At 51.7% G+C, this 23851-nt stretch overlaps 1 protein-coding gene across 1 annotated transcript in view; it reads left to right on the top strand.

Moving 5' to 3' along the window:
- LOC142259785 (uncharacterized) overlaps positions 1 to 23851 on the top strand; it is a 90376-nt gene that overhangs the window by 54420 nt on the left and 12105 nt on the right. The window contains exons 5-6 of the mRNA XM_075331892.1: positions 14497 to 14651; positions 14724 to 14818. Of these exons, the coding sequence (XP_075188007.1) occupies positions 14497 to 14651; positions 14724 to 14818 (250 nt within the window). The remainder of the gene's footprint in view (positions 1 to 14496; positions 14652 to 14723; positions 14819 to 23851) is intronic.

The raw sequence follows: 23851 nt of genomic DNA, 5'->3' as shown, positions 1-23851 counted from the left end.
ACCATTTTGTAGAGGTGGACACATGCTACACTAATACCCTAGTCGGACTCCATTTTGCATACCTCCCAACCGTCCCGGATTCTGCGGGATTTGCACGATTTATCAGGGCTGTCCCGCACTCCCGCGGCTCACAGCTGATGTCCCGGCTCCTCCCCTCAGTGGAGTGAATAAATTAAATTATCATCGGCTCTGGATTTTCGGGGCGGCCGGGACTCGAACTCGTGGAACTGTGAGTTCATTGTTTCAAAGGCAGCAGCTTTACCACTGACCTACTGCCTCTATTGAAAGCAATCGGAAGATTTTGTTATCTTGACCTCTATACTGCAGGTGAGACACCAGAAGCAGGTTATTCAGCTGCAAAGATGGATGGAGGGATGGATGAATGGAGGGATGAATGAATGGAGGGATGAATGGAGGGATGGATGAATGGAGGGATGAATGGAGGGATGGATGAATGGAGGGATGAATGGAGGGATGGAGGGATGGATGGATGATAGAGGGATGAATGGAGGGATAGAAGGAGGGATGAATGGAGGGATAGAGGGATGAATGGAGGGATAGAAGGAGGGATGAATGGAGGGATAGAAGGAGGGATGAATGGAGGGATGAATGGAGGGATAGAGGGAGGGATGAATGGAGGGATAGAGGCAGGGATGGATGATAGAGGGATGAATGGAGGGATAGAGGGAGGGATGGATGGATGAATAGAGGGAGGGATGGATGGATGAATGGAGGGATAGAGGGATGAATGGAGGGATAGAGGGAGGGATGAATGGAGGGATAGAAGGAGGGATGAATGGAGGGATAAATGGAGGGATGAATGGAGGGATAGAGGGATGAATGGAGGGATAGAGGCAGGGATGGATGGATAATAGAGGGATGAATGGAGGGATAGAGGGAGGGATGGATGGATGAATGGAGAGATGAGTGGAGGGATAGAGGGAGGGATGAATGGAGGGATAGAGGGAGGGATCAATGGAGGGATAGAGGGATGAATGGATGGATAGAGGCAGGGATGGATGATAGAGGGATGAATGGAGGGATGAATGGAGGGATAGAAGGAGGGATGAATGGAGGGATAGAGGGAGGGATGAATGGAGGAATAGAGGCAGGGATGGATGGATGATAGAGGGATGAATGGAAGGATAGAGGGAGGGATGAATGGAGGAATAGAGGCAGGGATGGATGGATGATAGAGGGATGAATGGAGGGATGAATGGAGGGATAGAGAGAGGGATGGATGGATGATAGAGGGATGAATGGAGGGATAGAAGGAGGGATGAATGGAGGGATGAATGGAGGGATAGAGGGAGGGATGGATGATAGAGGGATGAATGGAGGGATGAATGGAGGGATAGAGGGATGAATGGAGGGATGAATGGAGAGATAGAGGGAGGGATGGATGATAGAGGGATGAATGGAGGGATAGAGGGATGGATGGATGATAGAGGGATGAATGGAGGGATAGAGGGAGGGATGAATGGAGGGATAGAGGGATGAATGGAGGGATAGAGGCAGGGATGGATGGATGATAGAGGGATGAATTGAGGGATGAATGGAGGGATAGAGGGAGGGATTAATGGATGATAGAGGGATGAATGGAGGGATGAATGGAGGGATAGAAGGAGGGATGAATGGAGGGATAGAGGGATGAAAGGAGGGATAGAGGGAGGGATGGATGATAGAGGGATGAATGGAGGGATAGAGGGAGGGATGGATGGATGATAGAGGGATGAATGGAGGGATAGAAGGAGGGATGAATGGAGGGATAGAGGGAGGGATAGAGGGAGGGATGGATGATAGTGGGATAGATGGATGATAGAGGGATGGATGATAGAGGGATATATAGATACACGACAGATAATAGATAGAGATAGAATCATAGATAGATAGATAGATAGAATCATTGATAGATAGATAGATAGAGAGATAGAATCATAGATAGATAGATAGACAGATAGAGGGATAGAGATAGATAGAGGGATAGATAGAGGGATAGATAGATAGAGGGATAGATAGATAGATAGATAGATAGATAGATAGAATCATAGATAGATAGAGGGATAGAGATAGATAGATAGATAAATACTGTATCTCAATGTTGGTGAAAGAGTCAGATTCGTTTGTTCCCATAAAACTACTATAAAGAAATGAGGAAAAAAATACAAATACAATTTATTTTTTTTTTTTTATCTTCACCACCTTGGATTCAAACCAGCAACGTTCAAAACTTGTGTCCAGCAGCCTCCTGGCTTTCCTAGCTGCTCTAGCTGTTGAGCCACTAGGATTGATGATGTCAGAGGGAGGATTTCACATAAATGAACCTACAATGCAGCCTCTTACACAGCAGATTACACAGGACACAGCTACATTGTACAGAGCAGCATCTCTATGTCCTGTATTCTAGAGGGAGAGGAAAAGAGGATTTTTTTTCTTCTAATAAAGTTACTAAAAATAATAAAAAAAAATAGAATAATGTAATTTTATTGCACTTTTTTTTATAAAATAACAAACATCACAAATCAGCAAATAACATGGACATATTTGGTGTCCCTGTAATCGTAATGACCTGCACAACACAGCGATCAGATTATTTATGGGGATCGGTAAATGGCGGGAAAAAAAAGGCGCAATTTATTATTTTTCTTTATTAAAACCCATAAAAAATGTAATAAAAATGGATCACTGAGGCCGTGTTCACACATAGCGTAAATGCTGCATTTTTTCTGCAGGTGCCCGCGCCAAGAGTGCAATAACAATGTTCTCTGATTATTGCGTGTTTGCGGTATTTTTTATACATTGTCCCCCTTATTTGATACATGTTTGTTGCTGATGTGAATCCTGAAGCTTATAAAGAAAGAAACACCAAATGCGCACAGTTCAGTGGCGTCTTTCCACGCACCAGGGGCGGAGATTTCAGGACGTCTCATCCACTTTGCTTGGACAATTAGTCCATATTCACATGTAGTGTAAATGCTGCATTTTTTCCTGCTGTTTCTTTGCACATTTATTCTGCTGTGTTTAATTGTCCAAGTAAAGTGGATGTGATTCCATGAAAAGACGCCGCTGAATTCTGCGGTTTTCGGGGGGGTGGGGGGGTTCTCTGGAGGTTTCTATGTGGAGCTTAAAAAAATGCAGGAAAAAGCTTCTCTGAACATAAAAACAGTTAAAAACGCAGATTCAAATCTGAACCAAAAACGCATTAAATAATGGAGAAAAGGCAGAAAAAATGTAGCAAAAATGGAAAAAACAGAGAAGATTGTTATTGTGTAGTTTGGTGCAGACAGAAACAAAAAGAAACAGAATTTATGCAACGTGTGAACACGGATTGATAGGCACAAATAAGCAACATGTCATATAGTGACACAGAAATATAAAAAAATTCTGACTGCTATAAATATGAATGAACAGTCCGGGGCATCTGCTGAATGACCCTTACTGCCAAATGGGTGTGGCTAGGGGCGTGGTCAACATTTTGTTCACACATTCAGTATTTGGGCAGTTTTTTACTTCAGTATTTGTAGCCAAAACCAGGGAGTGGGACAGTAGTAGAAACTGGTCACCATTTCTGTGTTTTTCACCCTCTCCTGGTTTTGGCTACAAATACTGAGGTAAAAATCTCACCAAATACAGAACGTGTGAACATGGCCTAATAAATCAGGGCGTCATCCACATTTATTCTGCAGCCAGACAGCGGACCCCAAACATCCAGCCAATGTCTTGTCCGGTCTTGTGGTGAAATGGGTGTCATGTCGGGATGTGACCGCATGTATGCACATCACATACTCGCAGTCATGCTCTTGTACCGCCCCCGTGTAAGCAGCAGAGCTGCTCGGATCCGCGGTGGCTCGAGGGACGTCTGGACCCAGGGGTCTCGCGGCCACTCGAATGAAGGGGGGGATTTACAGGGGGTATGGTATATTGAGAGTTCGTGACGCCACCCGTGGTGTGTGGTAAGATGGAGTACCACCGTTTCGGCTGGGAGTACCCGGTGGTGATGGAGTGGGCAGCCAAGTGTTTAACCCCTCCACAGGTAGGGGGGTTCCCGGGACTCGGTGGTGATGACAGGGAGGTGCCGTTGGGGAGGTAAGGGTCACTTGCGTACTCACTCAGTCCAATAACGCTGACACCGACAACTGTAGTAAACCAAAGTTCTGGACACCGCTGCCGCTGAGGGGGAGCACGCCTGGGTCCCATTTCTGTTGGTGTTGTCTGTTGATCTGTGACCTTTTCCCGTAGCATCTTGTTTCTTTCTGGTTGGTCCCCGTAGCCTAAAACTAGTCGGGTCCCGCTCCCCAGTGTGGCTAACTGAGGGAGCTTGCTGTCAGGGTTCACGCTTGGGATTTCTTGGGCCGTATTTGTGGAAAGTCCTATCCCCCTCGTTGCTCTAGTACCCTGATTTTGGAGCGGGTGGAGAACGGATCTTGAAGGCTCCGTTCTCGTCGGGCGAATTGTAAGGTTGCCTGAAGCTACTCCCTGACCTAGGGTCCACGTACCCCGTCGTGCCCTGGTCCCAGCCCGGTGATGGTACAAGGCCGCCGGCTGTCCACCACGACAATGCCGTGCCCGTTGTCACGATCCCCTGCGACCGGGGGTCCAGCTCCTACCAGGCCCAGACCAACGTCTGCCACCTAGGCATAACAAGGAGCCCAGCTCCTGACCTCCTCTCACTTTCACCTCCAACACTACACTCTCCCTTCCTCTGACTGTCTCCTGACACTCCTGACCTCCCCTTAAACAACCCCCCAAGTGGGCGACCCTATTCCACTCAGGCCGTCCACTGGTGTGTCTGGTGGGTGTGGTGCAGAGTGTTCCTAAGATTTTGATTAGCTGGTTTTGGCAACACCATTTGTTAGGGACCCGTAACGAAGGAGGAGGTGGATATTGCACAGAAGGGCAGATTGCACAATACCCTGTGACCACCTGATAGGCCAGGGCGTCACACTCTCGCCAGTAGAGAATCCCTGACAGTGTGCGGTGTGCACACTGTCAAGATCCAGAAGTCTGCAGTCACCTAGAGCAACTGCAGACTTTTACCACAAGACTAGACAACCCCTTTAAGAAATATCTTCAGTGTAATGAAGCCTGAGGAGTCCTGGAGGTGATGATACGACCACCACAAAGCGCTGATCTCACATCATCACATCTGTCTGACAGAAGGATCCACACAAGACTCGTACACAGAAGATCGGGGGTCAGGCCTCCAAGATGTTTGGGGAAACCTCCTGCCAAATGGAAAAGGTGTGCGCATGACCCAGAAGAAAGTGATGAAGAAAATGGCGGCTCTGAATATATGTATATGGGATTTACAGTTCTCTTTAGTTCATTCATTTTACATATTGTTATTTGCTAAAAATAAACAATTCTTATCACTTCTGCAGGATTTCTTCCATATCTGCCTAAACCTTTAGCACTGCCCTGGAGGAGGAGGAGAGAGGAAGAAAAGAGGAGGAGGAGAGAGGAAGAAAAGAGGAGGAGGAGGAGGAGGAGGAGAGAGGAAGAAAAGAGGAGGAGGAGGAGAGAGGAAGAAAAGAGGAGGAGGAGAGAGGAAGAAAAGAGGAGGAGGAGAGAGGGAGAAAAGAGGAGAAGGAGGAGGAGAAGAGAGGAAGAAAAGAGGAGGAGGAGGAGCAGGAGAGAGGAAGAAAAGAGGAGGAGGAGGAGGAGGAGAGAGGAAGAAAAGAGGAGGAGGAGGAGGAGGAGAGAGGAAGAAAAGAGGAGGAGGAGAAGGAGGAGAGAGGAAGAAAAGAGGAGGAGGAGAAGGAGGAGAGAGGAAGAAAAGAGGAGGAGAGAGGAAGAAAAGAGGAGGAGGAGGAGGAGAGAGGAAGAAAAGAGGAGGAGGAGGAGGAGAGAGGAAGAAAACAGGAGGAGGAGAGAGGAAGAAAAGAGGAGGAGGAGGAGAGAGGAAGAAAAGAGGAGGAGGAGGAGAGAGGAAGAAAAGAGGAGGAGGAGAGAGGAAGAAAAGAGGAGGAGGAGGAGAGAGGAAGAAAAGAAGAGGAGGAGGAGGAGGAGGAGAGAGGAAGAAAAGAGGAGGAGGAGAGAGGAAGAAAAGAGGAGGAGGAGGAGGAGAGAGGAAGAAAAGAGGAGGAGGAGGAGAGAGGAAGAAAAGAGGAGGAGGAGAGAGGAATAAAAGAGGAGGAGGAGGAGGAGGAGGAGAGAGGAAGAAAAGAGGATGAGGAGGAGAGAGGAAGAAAAGAGGAGGAGGACCGAGGAAGAAAAGAGGAGGAGGACCGAGGAAGAAAAGAGGAGGAGGAGGAGGAGAGAGGAAGAAAAGAGGAGGAGGAGAGAGGAAGAAAAGAGGAGGAGGAGAGAGGAAGAAAAGAGGAGGAGGAGAGAGGGAGAAAAGAGGAGAAGGAGGAGAAGAGAGGAAGAAAAGAGGAGGAGGAGCAGGAGAGAGGAAGAAAAGAGGAGGAGGAGGAGAGAGGAAGAAAAGAGGAGGAGGAGGAGGAGAGAGGAAGAAAAGAGGAGAAGGAGGAGAGAGGAAGAAAAGAGGAGGAGAAGGAGGAGAGAGGAAGAAAAGAGGAGGAGAGAGGAAGAAAAGAGGAGGAGGAGGAGGAGAGAGGAAGAAAAGAGGAGGAGGAGGAGGAGAGAGGAAGAAAAGAGGAGGAGGAGGAGGAGAGAGGAAAAGAGGAGGAGGAGGAGGAGAGAGGAAGAAAAGAGGAGGAGGAGGAGAGAGGAAGAAAAGAGGAGGAGGAGGAGAGAGGAAGAAAAGAGGAGGAGGAGAGAGGAAGAAAAGAGGAGGAGGAGAGAGGAAGAAAAGAGGAGGAGGAGGAGAGAGGAAGAAAAGAAGAGGAGGAGGAGGAGGAGAGAGGAAGAAAAGAGGAGGAGGAGAGAGGAAGAAAAGAGGAGGAGGAGGAGGAGAGAGGAAGAAAAGAGGAGGAGGAGGAAAAGAGGAGGAGGAGGAGGAGAGAGGAAGAAAAGAGGAGGAGGAGAGAGGAAGAAAAGAGGAGGAGGAGGAGAGAGGAAGAAAAGAGGAGGAGGAGGAGAGAGGAAGAAAAGAGGAGGAGGAGGAGAGAGGAAGAAAAGAGGAGGAGGAGGAGAGAGGAAGAAAAGAGGAGGAGGAGGAGAGAGGAAGAAAAGAGGAGGAGGAGGAGAGGAAGAAAAGAGGAGGAGGAGGAGGAGAGAGGAAGAAAAGAGGAGGAGGAGGAGAGAGGAAGAAAAGAGGAGGAGTAGGAGATAGGAAGAAAAGAGGAGGAGGAGGAGAGAGGAAGAAAAGAGGAGGAGGAGGAGGAGAGAGGAAGAAAAGAGGAGGAGGAGGAGGAGAGAGGAAGAAAAGAGGAGGAGGAGGAGGAGAGAGGAAGAAAAGAGGAGGAGGAGGAGGAGGAGAGAGGAAGAAAAGAGGAGGAGGAGGAGAGAGGAATAAAAGAGGAGGAGGAGAGAGGAAGAAAAGAGGATGAGGAGGAGAGAGGAAGAAAAGAGGAGGAGGAGGAGGAGGAGGAGAGAGGAAGAAAAGAAGAGGAGGAGGAGAGAGGAAGAAAAGAGGAGGAGGAGGAGGAGGAGAGAGGAAGAAAAGAGGAGGAGGAGAGAGGAAGAAAAGAGGAGGAGAATGGAAGAAAAGAGGAGGAGGAGAGAGGAAGAGAAGAGGAGGAGGAGAGAGGAAAAGAGGAGGAGGAGGAGAGAGGAAAAGAGGAGGAGGAAAGCAGGGAGGAGAGGGGAGCGGAGAGGAGGAGCGGAGAGGAGGAGAGGGGAGCGGAGAGAGAGAGACTGTGATCACGCCAGGCTGGTTTCCGGCCAAACAGGATCCTGTCTATCAGTATAGCACCGTTCACATGCGTTTGCTGTATAGTCAGGATCCAGCGATTTTGCAGTATTTGGACGCAGCTCAAAAACACTACAAGGAGCGTTTTTGAAAAAAGTTAAAAAACTGCAAGTCGCTGGATCCGCTTTATAACGCACGGAAACGCAAGTGAACGCATGTTGTCGCAAGTCTATTGCAAATGCATTGAAATGAAAACGCATTTGCACTGGATCCGTTTTTGCGTTAAAAACCGTTCAGGACGCATGTTAAAAAAACGTAGTGTGAGAGCCGCTAACAAAAACAAAGCAGACCCCAAAGAAGGGAATTTTGTTTACTTACCGTAAATTCCTTTTCTTCTAGCTCCAATTGGGAGACCCAGACAATTGGGTGTATAGCTACTGCCTCCGGAGGCCACACAAAGTATTACACTCAAAAGTGTAAGGCCCCTCCCCTTCTGGCTATACACCCCCAGTGGGATCACTGGCTCACCAGTTTAGTGCAAAAGCAAGAAGGAGGAAAGCCAATAACTGGTTTAAAGACCAATTCAATCCGAAGAAACATCGGAGAACTGCAACCATTCACATGAACAACATGTGTACCGAAAAAAACCCCTAAGAAAACAGGGCGGGTGCTGGGTCTCCCAATTGGAGCTAGAAGAAAAGGAATTTACGGTAAGTAAACAAAATTCCCTTCTTCTTTGTCGCTCCATTGGGAGACCCAGACAATTGGGACGTCCAAAAGCAGTCCCTGGGTGGGTAAAAGAATACCTCGTGGTAGGGCCGTCAAACAGCCCTTTCGTACAGGTGGACAACCGCCGCCTGAATGACTTGTCTACCTAGGCTGGCGTCTGCCGAAGCGTAGGTATGCACCTTATAATGCTTGGTAAAAGTGTGCAGACTCGACCAGGTAGGTGCCCGGCACACCTGCTGAGCCGTAGCCTGGTGCCGTAATGCCCAGGACGCACCCACGGCTCTGGTAGAATGGGCATTCAGCCCTGAGGGAACCGGGAGCCTAGCAGAACGGTAGGTTTCAAGAATTGGTTCCTTGATCCACCGAGTCAGGGTGGATTTGGAAGCTTGCGACCCTTTACGCTGACCAGCGACAAGGACAATGAGTGCATCCGGGCGGCACAGGAGCGCCGTGCGGGAATGTAGATCCTGAGTGCTCTCACCAGATCCAACAGATGCAAATCCTTTTCAAATTGATGGACTGGATGAGGACACAAAGAAGGTAAGGTGATATCTTGATTGAGATGAAAGTGGGATACCACCTTAGGGAGAAAGTCCGGAATCGGACGCCGAACCCCCTTGTCCTGGTGAAGACCAGGAATGGAGATTTGCATGACAGCGCTGCTAGCTCGGACACTCTCTGAAGAGACGTGACCGCTACTAGAAAGGCCACTTTCTGTGAAAGACGGAAAAGGGAAACAACCTTCAAAGGCTCGAAGGGCGGCTTCAAGAGAGTCATTAGAACCTTGTTCAGACTCCAGAGCTCTAACGGCCGCTTGTACGGAGTGATGAGAAGACAAACTCCCTGCAGGAACGTGCGTACCTGCGGAGGTCGGCTAGGCGTTTCTGAAAAAATACAGATAGCGCTGAGACTTGTCCTTTAAGGGAGCTGAGCGACCAACCATTTTCCAACCAAGATTGTAGGAAGGAAGGAAAAATAGGCGATGCAAATGGCCAGGGAGAAACTCCTTGAGCAGAGCACCAAGATAAGAATATCTTCCACGATCTGTGGTAGATCTTGGCGGACGTTGGCTTCTTGGCCTGCGTCATGGTGACAACCACTCCTGAGATAATCCTGAAGACGCTAGGATCCAGGACTCAATCGTCATGTTCAGGGCCGCAGAGTTCAGATGGAAAAAAGGGCCCTTGAAACAGCAAGTCTGGTCGGTCTGGTAATGCCCACGGTTGGCCTACCGTGAGGTACCACAGATCCGGGAACCCCGACCTCCTCGGCCAATCTGGAGCGACGAGGATGGCGCGGCGACAGTCGGACTTGATCTTGCGCAGCACTCTGGGCAACAATGCCAGAGGTGGGACACATAAGGTAGCCGGGACTGCGACCAATGTTGAACTGAGGCGTCCGCCGCCAGAGCTCGATGATCGTGAGACTGTGCTATGAAGCCGGGACAATGTTGTTGTGCCGTGACGCCATTATGTCGACGTCCGGCATCCCGCAGCGGCGACAGATCTCCTGAAACCCGTCCGGGTGAAGAAACCATTCCCCTGCGTCCATACCCTGGCGACTGAGGAAGTCTGCTTCCTAGTTTACCACGCCTGGGATGTGACTGCGGATATGGTGGATGCCGTGTCTTCCACCCACGTCAGAATCCGCCGGCTTCCTGGAAGGCTTGCCGGCTGCGTGTTCTTCCGTGGTGGTTGATGTATGCCACCGCTGTGGAGATATCCGACTGAATTCGGAGGTGCTTGCTTTTCAGCCACTGCTGGAAGGCTTGTAGGACAAGATACACTGCTCTGATTTCCAGAACATTGATCTGAAGGGTGGACTCTTGCTGAATCCACGTACCTTGAGCCCTGTGGTAGAGAAAAAACTGCTCCCTACTCTGATAGACTCGTGCCTGTCGTAACTACCTCCCAGGATGGGGGTAGGAAGGACCTTTTTTCTGACCATGAGGTGGGAAGAAGCCACCACCGTAGCGATTCTTTGGCCGCCTGAGAAAGGGAGACGTCTCTGTCGATGGGCGTCGACCTCCCGTCTCATTGGCGGAGAATGTCCCATTGTAGTGGACGCAGATGAAACTGCGCGAAAGGGACTGCCGCCATTGTTACCATCTTACGTGAGAAGTGCATGAGGCGTCTCAATGTGTGCGACTGATCCTAAGGAGAGATTGCAGCCTTGTCTGTAGTGAACGCTGTTTGTCTAGCGGAAGCTTCACTATCGCTGAGGGAGTATGAAACTCCATGCCTAGATATGTTAGTGATTGGCCCGGGGTCCGATCTGACTTTGAAAAGTTGACGATCCACCCGAAACTCTGGAGAGTCTCCAGCGCAACGTTCGGCTGTGTTGGCATGTTCCTTAAGAGGGTGCCTTGACAAGTAGATCTCCCAAATACGGGATCACAGAGTGACCTTGAGATTGCAGGACTGGTACTACTGCTGCCATGACCTTAGCGAAGACCCGTGGGGCTATCGCCAGCCGGAAGGCAGAGTTACGAACTGAAGGTGTTCGCGTCTTATAACAAAGCGTAGAAACGCTGGAGCTCTGGATCAATCGGCACGCGGGGATAAGCATCCTTGACGTCTATCGATGTTAGGAAATTTCCTTGAAACATTGAGGCGATGACGGAGCGGGGGGATTACATCCGGAACCGCCTGGTGTTCACGAGCTGGTTGAGCCGTGTTAGATCCAGAACGGGACGGAAATACTCGTCCTTTCTTGGCACCGCAAATAATTCGGAGTAAAAACCGTGACCTTGTTCCTGAAGAGGAACGGGGGTCACCACTCGTTGTGCCTTTAGAGTGCCCACCGCCTGCAGAAGAGCATCGGCTCGGTCGGGAGGTGGAGAAGTTCTGAAGAATTGAGTTGGAGGACGAGAACTGAACTCTATCCTGTACCCGTGAGACAGAATGTCTCTCACCCAACGGTCTTTGACCTGTGACAGCTAAATATCGCCAAGGCGGGAGAGCCTGCTACCGACCGCGGATGCGGAGAGAGGAGGCCGCAAGTCATGAGGAAGCCTCTTGGAAGCGGGTTTTCCGGCTGTCTTTTTTGGGCGTGACTGAGCCCGCCAAGAAAACTGAGCTCCTCTGATCCTTTTGAGTCCTCTTTGGACGAGGAGAAATGGGACCTGCCCGAGCCTTGAAAAGACCGAAAACCCCGACTGTCCCTTGGTATGTTGGGGTTTGTTTTGTCTGGGCTGAGGTAAGGAAGAATCCTTACTTTTGAACTGTTTAATGATTACATCTCACGCACACTAAACAGTCGGTCAGCAGAACAAGGCAAACTGGTTAAGCCCTTTTTTGGAAGCAGAATCTGCCTTCCATTCAGTTAACACCCAGGCCCTGCGTAAAACCACGGAGTTAGCGGACGCCACTGCCGTACGGGTCGCAGAGTCTAGGACAGCATTAATCGCATAAGACGCAAATGCAGACATTTGAGCGGTTAAGGATGACACTTGCGGAACAGATGTACGTGTGACCGTGTCCATCTGTGTAAGACAAGCTGAAGTAGCTTGGAGTGCCTCTACGGCTGCGAATGCTGGAGCTAACAGCGCGCCGATAGCCTCATAGATGGATTTCGACCAGAGATCCCTCTGTCTGTCAGTGGCATCTTTAAGTGCAGCCCCATCTTCCACTGCAACTATGGATCTAGCTGCAAGCTGGAGATTGGAGGATGCCCCTTGGGACACTGGGTCCAGCCATTGCCCACGTCAGGGGGTAGGGATAACGTGTATCCTCAGCCGTTTGGAGAAGCGCTTAACTGGATAAGCGTGGTGTTCCTGGACTGCCTGTGTAAAGTCAGGGTGGTCAAGGAAAGTATTTAATTTACGCTTGGGATACGTGAATGGAATTTCTCCTGTTATGAAGCTGACTCTTCCACTGGAGGAGCTGGGGGAGAAATAACTAACATTCTATTGATGGACGCTATGAGATTATTGACTATGGCGTCACCATCAGGTGTATCCAGATTGAGAGCGGTCTCAGGATTAGATCTTGAGCAGCTACCTCCGCCACATCACACAGAGAGTCCGCTTGCTGGGACCCTGACTAGTGTGATGAAGTCGAGGGACGCTCATAGTGAGCCTCTCAGACTATCTGGGACTGTCGTCCGTGTCAGAGCCGTCACTCTGGGAAGCACATGACACCCTCGGAGCTCAAAGTTGTTCCCACTGAGGGGGACCATGGATAATGAATGAACAGTGGCCATGGATTTGAGAGACTTGTCTGGACTGCAAGGCTTCTAGTATCATAGCCATAGCCTCAGAAAATCTGTCAGTAAATACTGCAGGCTCCGTCCCCATGTCCTGGACGATTAGCAGAGACTCCGTAGTATACAATGGGGGTCTATGTACAATACCGGCCATATAGCCGTACATGCTGTACCGGCTGCATAGAAAACATGTGCTTCTGCACCTCTGTTTTACACAGACAATATGCTGTTATGTCCTCCGCAAAATCAAGGAGGGTATATACAAAAATGCAGCTAAACAGTGCAATGCATAGTGAATAAGCATATATGTATATGTGCACTTCGGCACTAGTGGAGTCAGCCCCACAGGCGCTGCTTAACGCCTGGTCACAGCGGTTGTGTGACTATCCGAATCCCTGCCAGGGATTCCTAAACTTGTCTCTTCTGTCGCTACAGAAAACACTGACAAGAATGGCTGCCGGCGTCCTGTGTAGAGGAGGAAGCCGTGGGCGTGCCTGACAAAGTGCGGGAATCCGGCTTCACAGTGTACACAGTGAGAGGGGTGGAGTATGCAAAGCATACTCCAGCTCTCAGCGCTGCCGGTTTCGCAGCGCACACAGTGAGAGGGGTGGAGTATGCAAAGCATACTCCAGCTCTCAGCGCTGCCGTGCTGTGCAGCATCACGCCCCTACCCTGACTGGCAGGTCTGTGGGCGGAAACGAAGTGAGACTAGGCCGCGCAAGCCGGGGACTCGAGTGATAAGCGCGGCCGGCATATAAGCCTTGGTCGGCGCGGAAGTCCCCGGCGCACCACAAGTCCCAGCCGCGCCCGAAATAAAAATGGCAACGGCGGTTAGCGCGGTAGTCCCCTAATACACTAACACACCCAGCAAGCTGTAGTGTGCGATGGCACTAGTGCGGGCAGCGCCGCCGTCCCTGGCGCACTAACACACCCAGCAATGCTGCCGTGTGTCCGTGCGCGGTCCCCACAGGGACACAGAGTACCTCAACGTAGCAGGGCCATGTCCCTGAGGATACTCCGCTCCATGTCCAGCAGATTCCCAGGAGCTGTGGATGGAGCACGGCCTCAGTGCCTGGAGACCGGTAAGATCCCACTTCACCCAGAGCCGAAAGGGGATGGGGAAGGAAAGCAGCATGTGGGCTCCAGCCTCCGTACCCGCAATGGGTACCTCAACCTTAACAAACACCTCCGACAAAAGTGGGGTGAGAAGGGAGCATGCTGGGGGCCCTAGTATGGGCCCTCTTTTCTTCCATCCGACATAGGCAGCAGCTGCTGCTGACTAAACAGTGGAGCTATGCGTGGATGTCTGACCTCCTTCGCACAAAGCACAAAACTGGTGAGCCAGTGATCCCACTGGGGGTGTATAGCCAGAAGGGGAGGGGCCTTACACTTTTGAGTGTAATACTTTGTGTGGCCTCCGGAGGCAGTAGCTATACACCCAATTGTCTGGGTCTCCCAATGGAGCGACAAAGAAACTATGTATGATTAGATTGTACTCGCTGATCAGATCACAAATACAGTTTGGTACATTGCAGAGCAGGGCGGGGACCGTGCGTCTCGGGTGACTACTCTGAGGCACGTTCCCGGTGGCTTCTCTGTGCCTCTGATCCTATTGGCTGTTGGGTCGTGTGTCTGTATATGGAGAGATCAGTCAGTCGTGGACTGAGAGAAGCCGTCACGGATCAGCCCCGGTTTGGTCAGTCTGTGGTCGGCCCTTTCACGTGAAGTCTTATAATGCTGCCAGACGCCCTGCCCAGGACCCGAGCAGCGTGAATCAGATGACGAGTTCCCTTTAAGTATCTGGATCTCTGCTGCACCTGCGTGTATCGGGCGCAGTAACTCACACATCATTTCCTGTTCTTTAGACGGGCTGATCGTCTGCCATCTTCCGTTTGGGCCGACCGCATATTTCACCCTCTGTAACGTGGTAATGAGGCACGATATTCCGGACCTGGGCACGATGTCGGAGGCGTACCCACACCTCGTCTTCCACAACTTCACCTCGCGGCTTGGACAGCGGGTGAGACCGGCTTCCTGGACCACCATATACATCAGTCGTTACTTTTCTAAACCTTTCCTTTCCTGCCTCCAGGTTTCCAATATCATGAAGTATTTATTCCCTGTGCCCAAGGATGACAGCAGGCGAGTGATAACTTTTGCAAATCAAGAGGACTACATTTCCTTCCGGTACGTGCTGTGGACCAGGGCTGGGTGATCAGCACCCACTGTGCCGGGGTCCTCCATAATAACCGCTGCTTCTTCCTGCAGGCACCACGTCTACAAGAAGACCGATCACCGCAATGAAGGGAATTTTGTTACTTACCGTAAATTCCTTTTCTTCTAGCTCCAATTGGGAGACCCAGACGATTGGGTGTATAGCTACTGCCTCCGGAGGCCACACAAAGTATTACACTAAAAAGTGTAAGGCCCCTCCCCTTCTGCCTATACACCCCCCGTGGGATCACGGGCTGCTCAGTTTTAGTGCAAAAGCAAGAAGGAGGAAAGCCAATAACTGGTTAAACAAATTCAATCCGAAGGAACATCGGAGAACTGAAACCATTCAACATGAACAACATGTGTACCCGAACAAACCAAAAATCCCGAAGGAAACAGGGGCGGGTGCTGGGTCTCCCAATTGGAGCTAGAAGAAAAGGAATTTACGGTAAGTAACAAAATTCCCTTCTTCTTCGGCGCTCCATTGGGAGACCCAGACGATTTGGACGTCCAAAAGCAGTCCCTGGGTGGGTAAATTAATACCTCAAGTTTGGACTGTAAAAACAGCCCTTCCCTACATGGAGGCAACCGCCGCCTGCAGGACTCTTCTACTTAGGCTGGCATCCGCCTAAGCGTAGGCATGCACCTGATAACGCTTGGTGAAGGTGTGCAGACTCGCCCAGGTAGCTGCCTGGCACACCTGCTGAGCCGTAGCCTGGTGCCGTAATGCCCAGGACGCACCCACGGCTCTGGTAGAATGGGCCTTCAGCCCTGATGGAACCGGAAGCCCAGCAGAACGGTAGGCTTCAAGGATTGGTTCCTTGATCCATCGAGCCAGGGTGGATTTGGCAGCCTGCGACCCCTTGCGCTGACCAGTGACAAGGACAAAGAGTGCATCCGATCGGCGCAGGGGCGCCGTGCGGGAAATGTAGATTCTGAGTGCTCTTCACCAGATCCAACAATGCAAATCCATTTCATATCGATGAAATGGATAAGGACAAAAGGAAGGTAAGGAGATATCCTGATTGTGATGAAAAGGGGATACCACCTTAGGGAGAAACTCCGGAATCGGGCGCAGCACTACCTTGTCTTGGTGAAACACCAGGAAGGGAGCTTTGGATGACCGCGCTGCTAGCTCGGACACTCTCCGAAGAGACGTGACCGCTACCAGAAAGGCCACTTTCTGTGAAAGTCGAGAAAGTGATACATCCCTCAGAGGCTCGAAGGGCGGCTTCTGGAGAGCAATTAGTACCCTGTTCAGATCCCATGGGTCTAACGGCCTCAGTACGGAGGGACAATGTGACAAACCCCCTGCAGGAACGTGCGTACCTGAGGAAGTCGTGCTAGGCGCTTCTGAAAGAATACAGACAGCGCTGGAACTTGTCCTTTAAGGGAGCCGAGCAACAAACCTGTTTCCCAACCAGATTGCAGGAAGGAAAGAAAAGTAGGCAATGCAAATGGCCAGGGAGACACTCCCTGAGCAGAGCCCTAAGGTAAGAATATCTTCCACGTCCAGTGGTAGATCTTGGCAGACGTCGGCTTCCTAGCCCGTCACATGGTGGCAATGATGTCATGAGATAATCCTGAAGACGCTAGGATCCAGGACTCAATGGCCACCCAGTCAGGTTCAGGGCCGTAGGATTCAGATGGAAAACGGCCCTTGGGACAGTAAGTTTGGCCGGTCTGGTAGTGCCCACGGCTGGCCGACCGTGAGATGCCACAGATCCGGGTACCACGACCTCCTCTGCCAGTCTGGGGCGACGAGGATGGCGCGGCGGCAATCGGAGCTGATCTTGCGTAGCACTCTGGGCAACAGTGCCAGAGGGGGAAACACATAGGGTAGCTGGAACTGCGACCCGTCCTGAACTAAGGCGCCTGCCGCCAGAGCTCGTTGATCGTAAGACCACACCATGAAACTCGTGACCTTGGTGTTGTGCCTAGACGCCATTAGGTCGACGTCCGGCCTCCCCCGAAGGCCCCAGATTTCCTGAAACACGTCCGGGTGCAGAGACCATTCCCCTGCGTCCATACCCTGGCGACTGAGGAAGTCTGCTTCCCAGTTTTCTACGCCCGGGATGTGAACTGCGGATATGGTGGATGCTCTGTCTTCCACCCACATCAGAGTCCGCCGGACTTCTTGGGAGGCTTGCCGACTGCGTATTCTGCCTTGGTGGTTGATGTATGCTACCGCTGTGGAGTTGTCCGACTGAACTCGGATCTGTTTGCATTCCAGCCACTGCTGGAAGGCTTGCAGGGCAAGATACACTGCTTAGATTTCCAGAACATTGATCTGAAGGGTGGACTCCTGCTGAGTCCACGTACCCTGAGCCCTGTGGTGGAGAAAGACTATTCTCCACCCTGACAGACTCACGTCTGTCGTGACCACCGTCCAGGATGGGGGTAGGAAGGACCTTCCTTTTGACAATGAGGTGGGAAGAAGTCACCACTGAAGAGAGTCCTTGACCGTCTGAGAAGAAGGGAATTTTGTTACTTACCGTAAATTCCTTTTCTTCTAGCTCTTATTGGGAGACCCAGACGATTGGGGTATAGCTACTGCCCTCTGGAGGCCACACAAAGCACTACATTAAAAGTGCAAGGCCCCTCCCCCTCTGGCTATACCCCCCCGTGGTATCACGGGTACTCCAGTTTTAGTGCCAAAGCAAGAAGGAGGAAGCCAACAACTGGTTTAAACAAATTAACTCCGAGTAACATCGGAGAACTGAAAAACCGTTCAACATGAACAACATGTGTACCCGCAAACAGCCAAAACAATCCCGAAGGACAACAGGGCGGGTGCTGGGTCTCCCAATAAGAGCTAGAAGAAAAGGAATTTACGGTAAGTAACAAAATTCCCTTCTTCTTCAGCGCTCTATTGGGAGACCCAGACGATTGGGACGTCCAAAAGCTGTCCCTGGGTGGGTAAAGAAATACCTCATGTTAGAGCTGCAAAACAGCCCCCCCCTACGGGGATGTCACTGCCGCCTGCAGGACTCTTCTACCTAAGCTGGCATCCGCCGAAGCATAGGTATGCACCTGATAATGCTTGGTGAAAGTGTGCAGACTCGACCAGGTAGCTGCCTGACACACCTGTTGAGCCGAAGCCTGGTGCCGTAATGCCCAGGACGCACCCACGGCTCTGGTTGAGTGGGCTTTTAGCCCTGAAGGAACCGGAAGCCCAGCAGAACGGTAGGCCTCTATAATTGGTTCTTTGATCCATCGAGCCAAGGTGGCTTTAGAAGCCTGCAACCCCTTGCGCGGACCGGCGACAAGGACAAAAAGTGCATCGGAACGGCGCATGGGCGCCGTGCGGGAAATGTAGATCCTGAGTGCTCTCACCAGATCTAGCAAACGCAAGTCCTTTTCATACCGGTGAACCGGATGAGGATAAAAGGAAGGCAAGGATATATCCTGATTAAGATGAAACGAGGATACGACCTTAGGGAGAAACTCCGGAATGGGGCGCAGCACTACCTTGTCCTGGTGGAACACCAAGAAGGGAGCCTTGGATGACAGAGCTGCCAGCTCAGACACTCGCCGAAGCGATGTGATCGCAACAAGAAACGCCACTTTCTGTGACAGGCGAGAAAAAGAAACTTCTTTGAGAGGCTCGAAAGGCGGATTCTGGAGAGCCACTAGTACTCTGTTCAGATCCCATGGATCCAACGGCCGCTTGTACGGGGGCACAATATGACAGACCCCCTGCAGGAACGTGCGCACCTTAGGAAGACGTGCTAGACGCTTCTGAAAAAACACGGATAGTGCCGAGACTTGCCCCTTAAGGGAGCTGAGCGACAAGCCCTTTTCCAACCCTGATTGCAGGAAAGACAGAAAAGTGGGCAATGCAAATGGCCAGGGAGACACTCCCTGAGCAGAGCACCAGGTTAAGAAAATCTTCCACGTTCTGTGGTAGATCTTAGCAGAAGTTGACTTCCTAGCTTGTCTCATTGTGGCTACCACTCCCTGGGATAAGCCTGTTGACGATAGGATCCAGGACTCAATGGCCACACAGTCAGGTTCAGGGCCGCAGAATTCTGATGGAAAAACGGCCCTTGAGACAGCAGGTCTGGACGGTCTGGAAGTAACCACGGTCGGCCGACCGTGAGATGCCACAGATCCGGATACCACGATCTCCTCGGCCAGTCTGGGGCGACGAGTATGATGCGGCTGCAATCGGATCTGATCTTGCGTAGTACTCTGGGCAAGAGTGCCAGAGGCGGGAATACATATGGGAGGCGGAACTGCGACCAATCTTGCACCAAGGCGTCTGCCGCCAGAGCTCTTTGATCGCGCGACCGCGCCATGAATGCCGGGACCTTGTTGTTGTGCCGAGACGCCATTAGGTCGACGTCCGGCACCCCCCAGCGGCGACAGATTTCCTGAAACACGTCCGGGTGAAGGGACCATTCCCCTGCGTCCATACCCTGGCGACTGAGGAAGTCTGCTTCCCAGTTTTCTACGCCTGGGATGTGAACCGCGGAGATGGTGGATGCTGTGTCCTCCACCCAATTCAGAATGCGCCGGACTTCCTGAAAGGCTTGCCGGCTGCGCGTCCCCCCTTGGTGGTTGATGTATGCCACCGCTGTGGAGTTGTCCGACTGGATTCGGATCTGCTTTCCTTCCAGCCACTGTTGAAAGGCTAGTAGGGCAAGATACACTGCCCTGATTTCCAGAACATTGATCTGAAGGGTGGACTCTTGCGGAGTCCACGTCCCCTGAGCCCTGTGGTGTAGAAACACTGCTCCCCACCCCGACAGACTCGCATCTGTCGTGACCACTGCCCAGGATGGGGGCAGGAAGGATCTTCCCTGAGACAATGAGGTGGGAAGGAGCCACCATTGTAGAGAGTCCTTGGCCGTCTGGGAAAGAGAGACTTTCCTGTCTAGGGAAGTCGTCTTCCCGTCCCATTGGCGGAGAATGTCCCATTGAAGTGGACGCAGATGAAACTGCGCAAAGGGAACTGCTTCCATGGCTGCCACCATCTTCCCTAGGAAGTGCATGAGGCGCCGTAAGGGGTGCGACTGGCCCTGAAGGAGAGATTGCACCCCTGTCTGTAGGGACCGCTGCTTGTTTAGCGGAAGCTTCACTCTCGCTGCTCGAGTATGGAACTCCATGCCAAGATACGTTAGTGACTGTGTCGGTGACAGATTTGACTTTGGAAAGTTGATGATCCATCCAAAAGTCTGGAGAGTCTCCAGCGTAGCCTGTAGACTGAGTTGGCATGCCTCTTGAGAGGGTGCCTTGACAAGTAGATCGTCTAGGTAAGGGATCACCGAGTGTCCCTGAGAGTGCAAGACTGCTACCACCGCCGCCATGACCTTGGTGACGACCCGGGGGGCTGTCGCCAGACCGAATGGCAGAGCTGCGAACTGAAGATGGTCGTCTCCTATCACAAAACGTAGAAAACGTTGATGTTCTGTAGCAATTGGCACGTGGAGATAAGCATCTTTGATGTCTATTGAGGCAAGGAAGTCTCCTTGAGACATTGAGGCAATGACAGAACGGAGGGTTTCCATCCGGAACCGTCTGGCGTGCACATGTTTGTTGAGCAGTTTTAGGTCCAGAACAGGACGGAACGAGCCGTCCTTTTTTGGCACCACAAAGAGATTGGAGTAAAACCCTCTCCCTTGTTCCTGAGATGGTACAGGAACCACTACTCCTTCCGCTCTTAGGGAGTCCACCGCCTGCCGCAGGACATCTACACGGTCTGGATGTGGGGAGGTTCTGAAGAACCGAGCTGGAGGACGAGAACTGAACTCGATTCTGTACCCGCGCGACAAAATGTCTGTCACCCACCGGTCTTTGACCTGTGACATCCAAGTGTCGTAAAAGCGGGAGAGCCTGCCCCCGACCGGAAATGCGGAGGGAGGGGACTGGAAGTCATGAGGTAGCCGCTTTGGAAGCGGTTCCTCCATTTGCTTTCTTGGGGCGTGAATGAGCCCGCCAGGAATCTGAGTTTCTTTGCGTCCTCTGAGTCCCTTTGGACGAGGAGAATTGTGTTTTGCCCGAACCTCGAAAGGACTGAAACTTCTGCTGCCACTTTCTCTGCTGAGGTTTGGTTGTTCTGGGTTGTGGTAAAGAGGAGTCTTTACCCTTGGACTGTTTAATGATGTCAGCCAATGGCTCGCCAAACAGTCTATCTCTAGATAAAGGCAAGCTGGTTAAACATTTTTTGGAACCAGCATCTGCTTTCCAGTCCTTTAACCACAATGCTCTGCGCAAAACTACCGAATTGGCAGACGCCATTGAGGTGCGGCTGGTAGATTCTAGGACCGCATTGATAGCGTAAGACGCAAACGCGGACATCTGCGAGGTAAGGGACGCCACTTGCGGCACCGCTGGATGTAAGATAGCATCCACTTTTGCTAAACCAGCTGAAATAGCTTGGAGTGCCCATACGGCTGCGAATGCTGGAGCAAACGACGCGCCGATAGCTTCATAGACAGATTTTAACCAAAGGTCCATCTGTCTGTCATTGGCATCCTTAAGTGAAGCGCCATCCTCCACTGCAACTATGGATCTAGCTGCAAGCTTGGAAATCGGGGAGTCCACCTTTGGACACTGGGTCCAGCGCTTGACCACATCAGGGGGGAAAGGATAACGTGTATCCTTAGAACGTTTAGAGAAACGCTTTTCTGGATGAGCGTCGTGTTTCTGGATTGATTCTCTGAAGTCAGAGTGATCCAACAGAGCACTTAATTTACGCTTGGGATAGAGGAAACGAAATTTCTCCTGCTCTGCCGCTGTCTCTTCTGCTGAAGGGGCTGGGGGAGAAATATCTAACAGCCTATTGATGGCTGAGATAAGATCGTTTACCATGGCGTCCCCATCCGGGGTATCCAGATTGAGAGGGGTTCCAGGATTAGACTCCTGATCACTCTCTTCAGACACATCACAGGGAGACTGATTGCGCTGAGACCCTGAACAGTGTGATGACGTTGAGGGTCTTTCCCAGCGAGCCCGTTTGGGGTGGCTGGGGCAATCATCTGAGTCATTATACTCATCCTGAGAAGCCGGGGACCCCCTTGCAGTCTGGATTAAATCCAACTGCGGAGGATTAGAGGACATAGACCTCGCCGTGTCCATAGACTGAGCCCCAGGCATGGATTGCAAAGTTTCCAGGATTTTTGCCATAGTCACAGACATATTAACCGCAAAAACTGCAAAGTCTGTCCCTGACACCGGGGCAGGACTTACAGGCGTCTCAGCCTGGGTCACTATCTCTCCTGACTCCGGCTGGCGAAGCAGCACCGGATCTGAGCATTACACACAATGGGGGTCCTTGGAGCCTGCTGGTAGAGCAGCCCCACATGCAGCACACGCAGTGCACACAGCCCTAGCCTTGGCAGCTTTGCGTCTTGTGGATGACATGTTGCTGCCTCCTCAGAGCGATCTGGGGTATTCAGCCAGGAAGCGACCTCACAGTGCAAGAAATCAATAAATATCTATGTCCAGTGACACAATACACTAACATACACTGAGGCACTAGAGGGGCCAGCTGAAAAGCCGCTTACCGCCCGCTTAAGAGCGGGTGTGTGGTCTTCCAAAGCCCCTCAGTCTAGGTCTCCCAGAGCCTTGCGTCCTTCCTCCAGCCAGACATGCATGTAATGGCTGCCGGCGTCCTGAGAGAAGAAGGGGGGCGGGCCCTGGGCGTTCCTGACCAAGAGCGGGAAGCCTGCTTCCCTCTGTGCCTAGTGTGAGGGCTGGAGCATGTAAATCAGGCTCCAGCCCTCCTCGCTGCCGTGAAACAGCGTCTCTCCCCTACCCTGATTGACAGGGTGGGGGCGGGAACGATCGGAGCTGCCGGCGTCCTAGGCCCAAAAGCCGGGGACTAGAGTTATAAACGCCGCCGCCGTAAAAGCGCGGTCGGCGTATCCCCGGCGCACCACAAGTCACAGCAGCGCCGCCCGGTCCAGTGAGGGTCGGCGCTGCGTTCCCAGAACACAAAGTCCCCCAGATAACTGTAGGAACACCAGCTCAGTGTACGGTCCCCGGCGCACTACAACACCCAGCCAGCCCGGAGTGTGTCTGTGCCTGCCGGGGACACAGAGTACCTGTATGATGCAGGACCCGGTCCCTGATGGTACTCCTGCTCCGTATCCATCAGGTTCTAATGGGTCTGTGGATGGAGCCCGGCGTCAGAGCTTTGAGGCCGGCAGGATCCCACTTCCACAGAGCCCCCAAGGGGATGTGGAAGGAAAACAGCATGTCAGGCTCCAGCCCTGTACCAGCAATAGGTACCTCAACCTTACAACACCATCCAGGGGTGAGAAGGGAGCATGCTGGGGACACTATATGTGTCCTCTTTTCTTCCATCCGAACTAGTCAGCAGCTACTGCTGACTAAAATCTGTGGAGCTATGCATGGAATGTCTGACCTCCTTCGCACACAAAGCTAAAACTGGAGTACCCGTGATACCACGGGGGGGTATAGCCAGAGGGGGAGGGGCCTTGCACTTTTAATGTAGTGCTTTGTGTGGCCTCCAGAGGGCAGTAGCTATACCCCAATCGTCTGGGTCTCCCAATAGAGCGCTGAAGAAAGGGAGACGTTCCTGTCTAGGGACGTCGACTTCCCATCGCTTTGGCGGAGAATGTCCCATTGAAGTGGACGCAGATGAAACTGCGCGAAAGGGACTGCCTCCATTGCTGCTACCATCTTCGCTAGGAAGTGCATGAGGCGTCTTAAGGGGTGTGACTGGCCTTGAAGGAGAGACTGCACCCCCGTCTGTAGTGAACGCTGTTTGTCCAGCGGAAGCTTCACTATCGCTGAGAGAGTATAAAACTCTATGCCAAGATATGTCAGTGATTGGGTCGGTGTCAGATTTAACTTTGAAAAGTTGATGATCCACCCGAAACTCTGGAGAGTCTCCAGCGCAACGTTCAGGCTGCGTTGGCATGCCTCTTGAGAGGGTGCCTTGACAAGTAGATCGTCCAAGTAAGGGATCACAGAGTGACCCTGAGAGTGCAGGACTGCTACCACTGCTGCCATGACCTTGGTGAAAACCCGTGG

This window comes from Anomaloglossus baeobatrachus (assembly GCF_048569485.1).
Source record: "Anomaloglossus baeobatrachus isolate aAnoBae1 chromosome 9 unlocalized genomic scaffold, aAnoBae1.hap1 SUPER_9_unloc_4, whole genome shotgun sequence".
NCBI lineage: Eukaryota > Metazoa > Chordata > Amphibia > Anura > Aromobatidae > Anomaloglossus > Anomaloglossus baeobatrachus.
The sequence above is the reverse complement of the archived record's forward strand: the minus strand, read 5'-3'. Positions and strand labels throughout refer to the sequence as shown.